Source organism: Culex quinquefasciatus, chromosome 3 (assembly GCF_015732765.1).
Source record: "Culex quinquefasciatus strain JHB chromosome 3, VPISU_Cqui_1.0_pri_paternal, whole genome shotgun sequence".
Classification (NCBI taxonomy): Eukaryota; Metazoa; Arthropoda; class Insecta; order Diptera; family Culicidae; genus Culex; species Culex quinquefasciatus.
Genome location: NC_051863.1, coordinates 188565994 through 188576860, shown reverse-complemented (window position 1 = coordinate 188576860; position 10867 = coordinate 188565994). Strand labels below are relative to the sequence as shown.

At 45.2% G+C, this 10867-nt stretch overlaps 3 protein-coding genes across 3 annotated transcripts in view; 1 reads left to right on the top strand and 2 right to left on the bottom strand.

Moving 5' to 3' along the window:
- The first annotated feature begins 30 nt into the window (after positions 1-30).
- Positions 31-10867, top strand: part of LOC6052660 (mucin-5AC) — a 211263-nt gene continuing 200426 nt past the window's right edge. Inside the window, exon 1 of the mRNA XM_038259096.1 lies at positions 31-127. The gene's annotated coding sequence lies outside the window, so the exon portion shown is untranslated. The remainder of the gene's footprint in view (positions 128-10867) is intronic.
- LOC6046845 (endoplasmic reticulum metallopeptidase 1) lies at positions 4345-7610 on the bottom strand. Its single transcript, XM_001863945.2, has 5 exons — positions 7402-7610; positions 7202-7334; positions 5871-7142; positions 5313-5816; positions 4345-5254 (listed from the first exon to the last, which is right to left on the bottom strand). Coding segments are annotated over exons 1-5 (2586 nt in total). The 5' UTR covers positions 7404-7610; the 3' UTR covers positions 4345-4579.
- LOC6046844 (endoplasmic reticulum metallopeptidase 1) lies at positions 7690-10603 on the bottom strand. Its single transcript, XM_001863944.2, has 3 exons — positions 10445-10603; positions 8469-10386; positions 7690-8412 (listed from the first exon to the last, which is right to left on the bottom strand). The coding sequence occupies exons 1-3, from the start codon at positions 10480-10482 to the stop codon at positions 7741-7743; spliced, it is 2628 nt and encodes an 875-aa protein (XP_001863979.2). The 5' UTR covers positions 10483-10603; the 3' UTR covers positions 7690-7740.

Genomic DNA, 10867 nt, shown 5'->3' with positions numbered 1-10867 from the left:
TTGTGTTTTATTTCTCTATTTGACAGAGCAAAGTGGTGCGAATTACAGCAAGACTCATCCGAAAGGGATTCCCGTGAAATGGAATTGGAAGAACTGGAAGCTGCTGACGTGCCGAGCGTTGTGGCGGGTAAGTAAATTAATTTAAATTTTAATTAGATTTTTTTTAGGAATAAAACAAAGAATTCAGGTTGGCCACTTTGGGATAAAAACTGGGAAAAATCAGAAATTCTGCTGACAAACCGGAAAAATATTTAAAGTTGATTTGAAATCCGATAAACATGTCTTAGAATAATTCAATATGTACTTTTTTCAATAAGAATATTATTCTAGTTACAGATTACATTATCTGAAGGCATTGGAAAAATTTCACATAAAAAGATTTTTAAAGATGATTTCTTATTTGTTTTTTATTTAAAAAAACATTAAGTAAACAAGCATACATTTATTTCGAATGCAAATCATAGAAATTTAAGCTCTTTTTTCTCTCCTTTCCAAGCATCTAAATATTCTCTTATCTCTCAATGCTTTTCCACTCTTTTTTACCAATTGATAACGCTGTCGCTGCAACAAACTGTGTTTTTTTTTCCTTAAAAATATACTTTCCCTTAATGTACTAGTAAAATCAAGTCTATTTATGATTTACGTATTCCTCGTTGATTTACTTCTTTATTTATTTTTTGAATATGTTTTTAATTTTTTATCTGCCATATAAGCTATTATTACCATTATCTATCATCAATTATTGCCGATGTCTACATCAGATTACTATTGTACTTTTGGTAAACTTTAAAAACATGCTTAGGTCAAAAAAAAATTGTGACAAAACACCGAAACACGAAAAAAGAAATAGCAACACGACTCAACATTAGGGAAGATTCAGGAGGAAATAATACACGGTTAAAAAACAATTATTTTTGGAATTCTAACTAAAAATAAAGCACACAAAGCGTGTTCTAGCGTGTTGCTCGTACTGACTCAGAGAAAGGGTGAGATGCAGGTATAAGGGCAGTGCGTGGCCGTTCTTACATTGACAGTTGCGAATTGCGAATTGCGATTATGTGCATTAATTAATGCCGCAGTTTTTACACGAAAGATCGAGTCAAGATGTACATCTGTTCTCTGTGATTTTTCTTAAACTTCTACAACCCTCTACAAAATACTAAAAATATGAGAAGATAAACATAAAACACGAGAAGTTTTGTTTTTCGTAGAAAAAAGTTGTATTAATGTGTATTAATTCTGTATGTTATGGACTCAAAAAAAAAAATATTTTTTTATTCTCAATACTTGTTTTTATTGATGATTTTGAGTAAAAATAGAGCAGATCTCTGGATTTTTAAAAACATTTTTTAATGAGTGAGAGATTTACTGCCGCTCGAATCTAGTCCGTCCCATATGTAAAAAGTAAGCGCTGAGATAACGCTGTGAGAAGCCCAAAAATGTATCACCTTTTTCACATTCTAAAACAAAAATTTCTGTACAAGGTTTTTTATACAGATATTTCCACATGAGGCTAAAAAACATCACTACCATTGATTTGATTTAAAAACCTAACAATTTAGAGCTAATTTTGAAAAGAAAATCATCAAGTCCTGTTGTCCATAAATAAAGTCAAGAGTTGCATTGGTTATTTGATTTTGCAGTGTTGAAATTCGAGCGTGAAGAAGGAAAGCATTCCTCGCTCGTGAGCGAGAGAGAGAACTGGTTGTACTTTTCTCTTCTCGCTCCGGCTCGCATTTTCGTTCGCGTTCTCGCTCTCGCCGCGAGCGCTCGCGAGCGCCTCGTGCTAGTCGTTCGTGCCAAGCTAGCAATTTGTTTATCAGGCTTATGAATGCGAACCAGGCGATGGAATAGAGGTGTAAATTCAATCGCTGTGTTGTTTTTTGTTCTTTTCTAACACGTTCAACTTCTCGCGAACGGGCAATTCTGCCTCGCGAGAAAGCCCGTTCGCGAGCGGAGGAGAGCTCGGGCTATCGGGGAGTTTCTCTCGGCAGCTCGAGACTGGCGGCGAGAACTCGAGAGAGAGAGAGGATTTTTTCTCGCGAGAGCACGAGAATACCAACACTGTGGTTTTTGTTATCCGCGGTGGACTTATAATTCGTTGGCGTCGAACTGTCAAAAATTGATCACGGTAGATCGCGGTGGATACTTTTCTACCACAGTTTTCGTGTGATCAATGTGGTAGATGCTTTGGTGGTTCAAATGATTTCAATAGAGGTTTCTACGTGCGCATGTATTGCGTGTACGTACACAAAAAAGATTGAGGTTAAATTTTGTCCGGCCAGCAAAATCAGATGGTGCGCTAGTGTGCGTACGCGAAACGTCATAAAGCTCTATAAAATCCACCGCGGTTCAAGGTATGTAGATTAGAAAAGGTATGGATTTTTTGTGGCTATTTTCAGAAAAGTGAAAATTTGACCATTTTTCGGGCAAATTTCACCGGATTTATTTTTTCTTTAGGGTTGTTAAGCATGCAAATCTGAACCGAAAAACGCATTTGGTTGAGTTGATTTTATAAAAAAATATGTGAGTTTTAAAACGTGTGTGTGTGTGTTTTAAATCCGGGTTTCCTGCTTGCTGACTATTTTGACAGCACATATTTTTTTCTTACGTTCAAAGCACTGAATTATTACAAAATAGTAATAATTGAGAAGGAAAAGCACTCACTTGGTTATTATGCTCTTCAATAATAGAAAAGTTATTTGAAAACAATCACGAATTAAAAAAAATCAAGCAACCATGTTAATCTTTTTCGTTTGGCGAAACTGCACTTATTTTGTTTGGTTTATTATTTTTATGACGTATAACTAAAATTACTGCCATGCCACTAATGATTAAGACAACAAGGCCTACCTGGAAGACCCAGAAAGGCCTACTTATTTGTTCGGATTTACTCGTTTCAGGCCTAAGTTTCTCAGATTTATTTGTATTATGGCTTAGTTTGAGCCACGTTTTTCGATAGTTGAATCTGGATCCGTCCAGGCATTGGCAGTTCTCGTCAGGCAATCTTCCAGGCCATCGAACCAATTCCGGATATATGGAACGTACGTCTTGAACGTTTTCCATTTGTTTATGAAATAAGAGCTGGACAAGAATAAAACCAAATACATAATTTCTTTTGTTTAAAATAACTGTGTGGTTGATTCCTTGCCATGACAATTCAAAATCATTTGCCACAAAATTCATGCTATAATTTGCCGATAGCTGAACTGCTGCTGTCCATGTCCCGTTAGAACGGATGATCTTTAGCTGGAACATTTTGTCGTAGTTGCAAGTACCATAGAAGGTCATCTTATCTCGAACAAGCGTGTATGCAGGTTCCATCATCACACAGGGGTTTAACTGCAACAGTTGTGGACAGTCAGGTACAGCCGTAGAACCTCCGTAATAATCAACGTAGAAAAATGAAACCGGTTTGTTGGAATCGTCGATAGTTTCTCCAGCTAAAATTTCGGGGCCTACATCTGGTGTACGAAATTGGAACAATGTGTCTTGAGCACTAAGGCTCAGTAAAATCAATCCGACGAGAATTGCACTAAACCGCTTGGCACTCATTTTACTGCTGGTTAATAACTATCTGCTCATTTGTATCGCGGATCATGGCGACGGTAAAGCTTTTTTTCACAAAAAATTAATCATTTGCTCTACGATTTCTTAACTAGTCAAATAAATCTTTCATTACTAGCGTCAAGTAATTGGTCAATTTTATCAAATTAAAGCAACGGTTGAGAAACGGGGTTTCGTTACAAAAATTGAGTGTCTCGTGACAATAACTGATTCATGATAATTTTCATAGCATGTCAAGGAACAAGAAAAACATTTAAAAGAAGGATTTTATGTCCAAAAAACAAAATCCATATCTCCCAACGGAAAATCATGGCACGATTGATTATAAAAGCAATCACTCAATCAGAACGTCTCTCGTTCGTCATGCGTTTCATTTCGTAATCGCTTGCTTTTTTCTTCAACGTCTCAGAACGCGTGACAAAATTTTCCCTGGAGCAAAGTACCCAATGGCAACCCACGCCTTCATATCGAAATGCACCCCGTGCAACACAAAACGAAAATCAATTTCCATTTCTCTGTGAGCCACCTTTTCTTTTTTCTTCCGCGACGACTGAATGGAGATTGAGGTGTTTCATAATCGGTTTAGCAGCTTTTTACTTCCCCTATAAAGTGGTCGGTTCCCTTAGGTCTGTTTTTAGTTGCACTCCGTTGGTGTTCGGTAGTGCACGTTGTGATTTAAAATAATGTTTAATTTACTTCGATTGATTTGCTCTCTTTTGGTGAGTGTGTTTTTGAAGTTTAAAGTCGTCAATGTCAAGATTTAATTGAAAATTTGCAGCTTCTGTCAGCTTTGATCGACATCGCAGCATGCGCTGCATTACCTCGCTACAACCGATCGCAGAAACCCTTGAAACGGGTCGAAATTCGAGTGTTCCGTGGGTCCTTGGATCCGTACTATGGTCACATCCCGTGGGGCTACTTTGTTAAACAACCGGCCGAAGAATAAAGAAAAAAAATAGTTAAAATGTTACAAAAATGACTAGCTTTATTGGTGTCGAATCTAACGTCGAAATCAGAACTCTCTATTTTCCAAGTAGCTCGGATACGCCACAGTGTTCATGTACGCTGGCATCTGCTTGGTCAAATTCTTAAATTCTTCGACGTGATGCTCCTCGTGGAACATGTAGTGCGCCGCAAGCGATATCACAACCATGGGGCCATCCTTCAACCCTGCTGTCGACTCAATGTCCAAGAAAAACTCCCACGGAGCTCGTGACTTGGCTTGCAGGAGGTTCACGTAGTGTACGGATTGTCCGTTCCAGGGCACGCCACTGGGTGGAATCGATTCGCTGAAGGTCCACCCAATAAGGTCGTTACCTTGCAGCGGTGAAATGTACAGTCCCATCAGGTTGGACCCTTCGAGGGTGAATCGGAATCTTCGGACTGTTGAGGTTATGTCCTGCTTCGAAGTCAGCCTGAAACTGACCGGAACTGGAAGGTGCGGTCGCGACTGAGCGGACATCCAGTAGCTTTGCTGCCGTTGGCGGTGGTAACGGTTGATGTAGAACGGGAATCCGCAGTATAGCTCTTTATCGCAGAGTTCTTGGACGGGAGCGGATCTTTGTTTCCAAATGGGTACTTCCTCGAACAGTAGGTCTGGTGTGTGCCGATCCATCGGGTAGAGGAAGAAGTTTGCTCCGAAATATCGAAGTGAACCGTCGTAAGCGTAAAAGTTTCGTTCTTGGTGCTGGAAGGGTCGATGAAATAAGACTTAATTCTGAACAGCTTGCGGTTACAATACTCACAAAGATGTAGTACCGTTGGGGCGTTGTAGCTTCCCGGAACGGGAACCCAACGGACGTAAACATCACCACGATCGTGGTCACAAACATCAGGCCGACCACGATGAAGAAGTACCGGATCTTGGGCAGCAGTACGATCAACGGAGCCAACAGTCCGACTAGAAACAGTGACATCAGCACGCTAAACAACGCCATCATCAGGTCGGGATTGGCGGTGGGATCTCCGCGGCCGGTCATCGGAATAAACACGGCAAACACCGTCGTGGTCAGTGAGCAGAAGTAGATCAACGGGATCAGCTGGCCGGTGAGGTGAACGTAGATCCAGAAGTTGAGCTTGAACTTGATGGCCATGTTGACGATGGTCGTTAGGGAGTGAAAAATTATCGGGAACAAGAGGAGGTACGCCGAGCGGATACCACCGATGGTGAAGGTTAGCAGCAGGGCAATGTAGATGAAGCACTGGGCGTGTAGGAAGAGCAGCACGCGACCTTGGTTGTTGAGAAAGTCCTAGAAAGATCGGATCAATTACGGGGTTCGTAAGGGTTTTTGGTAGTAACTTACAACTCTTCGGAATCTGATGTACAGCCACGGACCTAAAACCAGACAGGCAATAAAAGGTACAAAGTACAGTCCAAACAGTAGCCAAGTAGAGGTAAACCAAGACATTGATCGACCCACAAGATCAACGATCACCGCAACAACCAAACTAACACCTGCTCCCACCACTATCGATGTCGTTTGTACGATCAACGACAAACCGCATTCCATTAGAATCTGCCCCAAATTGGCCCCCTCCATCCGGACCATCATCACAACCGTTCCAACGATCAAGCCCAGTCCGACAATCGCCACCGTACAGTTGACGGCGTAAGCTACAGCGCGGCTGTACGTGATCTTGAACAGGTGCATAAAGTCGAAGAACGTCGGCGAATCTTCGCGGTACCTTTCCACGTCCAACAGTTCTTCGGCTTGCGCCAACCCGATCGTCAGTGGAAGCAGATTGTCCCCGATGTGCTGCAGCGTAGATTCCGAAATGGTCTCGAACGCGTCATACTTTGTGTGGTACAGGTATCCATAGGACGCCAAGGCAAAGTCCATGCCGGGCCAATTCCCAACCTGGGACAGGGTTTCAAAGTCCGTGAAGGAAGGAACCAATCCCAGCTGGAAGACTTCCTCACCCAGCGAGTTGGCGTACGGTCGCTTCGCGTACCGTTGGTAATAGTTCATCAGAAATGGGAAGTCTGGCCCTGACTGGAACATGATTTCACGACCTCCGTTGGCGGCCACGTCAAGGTTGATGAAGGCTGACACGTTCACTGCTAGCGGATGTCCGGTGACGAATCCGTGAGCTCCCTGCATCATGTTTTCTTCGCAGCCGTTGAACAGGAAGATTATTCCGTGTTGAAGTGGCAGGGCATACTTGGAGATCTGACGTAGGACTTCCAGCATGACCACGGTCATGGTTCCGTCATCACCGGCGCCGGGACTCGTCACCGCACTGTCAAAGTGTGCGTTCAGCAGCAGGTATTGCCCGCTAAACTGCTCACCGGATCGCTTTGTCAGCGTTACCACTACGTTCTGAACATCCCGGTAATAGCCCGTGATCGGATAGTCCTTGTAGTCCAGAAAGTAGCTTCCCGAAGCTTCCTGAACCTCTACGGTGATCTGATACGAGGTATCCGCTCCTCGTATGATTTCATTTACGGTCTCCACCAAAAAGTTGACGGCGAACACCTCATTCGCATCGCTTCCGACGACGCGCGGTCCGCGACTAGTCAACGTGCGCAGATGGTTGTGAGCACGTTCAGCTACAAACTCCGGCTCTGTGTGCGTCTAAACGATACGAGAGAAAACACTGTAAGCGCTGACAGACTGAACGACGCCACCAGTACCTGTTCTTCAGCTAGTGTTACACCATCCGGTAGCGTCGACCAGTTCCAGTACGCCAGGAAGTAGATCCCGATTCCGAGTGCCGGAATCAAGACACTCCACATCAGCGGAATCACGTGACTCCGTGAGAGTTTCCTAAAAAAACAAATTGACCAACAACTTTAATGAATCACACGTTAGTACGGGAACAAGCTAGACTTACATTTCGGGGCTTGGGTGCACTCACCAAGATGGTATAATTAGCACTGGTCCGCGACTTATCTTCTGCTAGCCAAAGATGGTACTACACGACATTTGATTGGCGCTATCAACCTGGCGCAGGCTAGCAGGCAGGCGCTCGCGCTTATCTCTACAGCTGGTTCGCGACTAATTTGGAACTCGAAGAATTTAAATTAACTTTGTGTGTTTGTGTTGGTGGTTGTACTGACTGAGCGATAACCCGCGGTCCCGGAGAATGACCAATTCGGCAGAACGAATCGAAACAATCGAGGAGGCAATCGCGGATTTAGCCGACTTTATTAAGCTGATATCGAATCTTATCTTAGAACACCCTGCTTTCGAGATAGCTTGGGTACGCGACGACGTGGGCATAATCGGGGAAATGGTCTACAAACTGCTGGAACTCGGCCGTCCTGGGCTCCTCGTTGTTCATGTACTGACCCACGACGTTCAGGATCAGGCTAGGTTCCGTCAGCGGTTTACCTCCCGGATGTAGGATCACGACCCAGAAGTGAAGCGGCGAGTAGTCGATCCCGTGCACAAAGTTTACAAAGTGTACATCTTGCCCCCGCCAGCGAACTCCGCTGCGAGGAACTTCGCTAGAGAAGCTCCACTCGTGCAGGTAGAATCCCTCCAACGGTGACACGTAGAAGCTCATGTGCGAAGGTCCTTGCGTGACAAACTCGTATCGTGTTAGGTCCGCGTCAATTGCTGTCTTGCCGACAAATTCCAGCGTGACCTTCGGCTTGAGGTCCGGCTTTTCGGCTGGCAGCCACCAAGCTACGTTTCTTCGCGCGTGGAACCCACTCTGGTAGAACGGGATCCCGCAGTACAGCTCCCGGTCACACTCGTCTCCCAGCTGGGTGGCGCGTGCCATCTCCGGAACCGTGTCCATGATCGTGGCCGGCGAGAACACGTCCTGCGGGTGGATGTAGAAGTGGCTGTCGGACTTGCGCAGCCGGCCGTCGAACTCGTAAAAGTTGCGATCAAGGTGCTGAAAGTAGATTGTGTTAAGAGTGTTTATCCGATTGAGGTCCCTAACATACTTACAAACACATAGTATCGTTGAGGTGACGTCTCCGCGCGGTACGGAAAGCCGACGGAGGTCGCCGATACAATGATCGAAATGGCCCAGAATGCTACCACAAAGCCAAAGTACACGAACGGTTTACGCATCATGGCAACGAGTGGAGTCAGGAACGTCGTGATCATGAGTCCGATAACAACGGCAAACAGTGCGATCAGCATGTCCGGATTTGACTCGGCGTTGCCCCGGTTCTGCATCGGAATGAACGTACTGAACACGGTTAGGGAGAAGCTGCTGAAGTAAGCGATCGGGATGATCTGTCCGATTAGGTGCACGTAGATCCAGTGGAACTGTTTGAATCGGATGATCATGTTGACAATAGTGCTTGCATTGAAGAAGATGACTACGATGGCAAAGATGTAGGCAGATCGGATTTCCATTCCAGTCATGACAATCATAATTACGATGAAGACCATCTGCTGGGCCATCAGGAACAGCATGATCCTCGTCTGGAGGAGGACGTCTTCAACTTTGTAGAACATGATCAGCAGAACCGGTCCCAGCACGATACATATGATGAACGGGCACATGTACAACCCGGAGATTAGCCACACTTCCGTGAACCAGGACATGGCTCCACCGGCTGCGTTCATGATCACGGCCATCAGTATCGAGAAGCCGATACCGACGGCGATCGAAAGCAGCTGGACACCGAAATTTATAAAGAACTGTGCGACGATGCGGCCGTACGTCACGTCGTTATTGCTGGCCATGATATCGAACGATCCAAAGATCAATCCAATCCCAAGCATAGCCATTATCGTATTGATCGCGATACCAGCCCAGTCCGGGTAGTAGACCAGGAACCAGTTGAGGAAATCGAAAAATACCGCTTTACCATAGGAGTGCTCCTTCATATTTTCAAGTTCTGGAGCGTTGGCAAGAGCACGCGTCAGACCAAGAATGTTATCCCCGGTGTGCTGCAAGGTTTCCATCGGGATCGTATCAATGGCATCGTACTGTGTATGGTACAGATATCCCCACGTACTGTGCGCAAAGTCCATCCCAGGTCGCCCTCCGACCTTAGTGTACACGAAGTAATCCGTTTCCGACGGAACGAGGTCCGCCTGGAAGAGTTCCTCAGCTAGTGCCGTACAGAACGGATGCTTGACGTAGTCCCGGTAGTACTCCATCAAAAACGAATAATACGGACCGGCCTGGAACATGATTTCGCGACCTCCATTCGCCGCCACGTCCATGTTGATGAACGTCCTGACTCTGTCCCACCACGGATGCTGCACAAACGCGTGAGCTCCCTGCAGGCCATTTTCCTCAAATCCGTTGAACACAAACACCACTCCGTGCTGATACGCGGTACTATCCAACGAGAGCTGTCTCAAAATCTCCAACATTACAACGGTCATCGTTCCGTCATCTCCAGCGCCAGGACTTTGAGCGACGCTGTCAAAGTGTGAACTCAGCATCAGGTAGTGCTGTGGTTCCGGTCCCGATGCCGGAGTAATCTTCACCAGCACGTTCTGGACACCCTGGTAAGCACTGGTCATTGGGTAGCTTATGTAGTCAAACAACATGCTACCACGCTGTTGCTGAACCTCAAGCTCGAATTTGTGCGCTGGATTCGCTTCAGCAATGATTCTTTCAATCGTCGATCGAAGAAAGTTCACCGTGAACACCTCGTTCGTTTGTCCCCCACCAACTCGCGGTCCATTGCTGGTGAGCGTCACCAGGTTCTCTTTGGCTACCTGGGCGATGAACCGACCCGGATTGCCTGCCTGGTCCGATGTTGTCAACGCGGTTGGAAGCGAACTCCAGTTTAGGTATACCAGAAAGTAAAGTCCGATGACAGCGGCCGTGATGGCAAAGGACCACAGCACGGAGATGGTTTGGCCATAACTTTCGTCCTGTTCCGCGGCACGATCGCTGAAAGTGTTCAACTGTGGTGTAATGGCTCAGCTGAGAGTTCGGTTCGGGTACTTACGATTTTAGCCGCAAACGCTCTCTGTACGATTTAAACATGACCAGTTCGTCGGACCTCCAGTTCACAACTACAAAGCGGGGGTTTTGTGGCGGAAGAGATAAACGGGTTTACTTTGAACCAAAAATGCCTTATCGTGACGGCGAATTGCTTATCTAAGATTTTGGGCAGGCCAAAAAAAAAAAAAATAAGTGTTCGAGCGATTCATGTTTAATTACTCAAAATTAATATTTTAAGAATTTTTTGAATGCAACTTCAAATTTAATAGTATGAGTTACAATACTCGCCCTCCGAACATATCAACGACGGCATCAATATCGCCGGCCCGGTAATCTATTCTGCGAACAACGCAAAACTTCATTCACCTCGCTGCGAGCACAGCAGAATAGCTCGAATAATGAACGATCAGCAAAACCTCAGCACTTC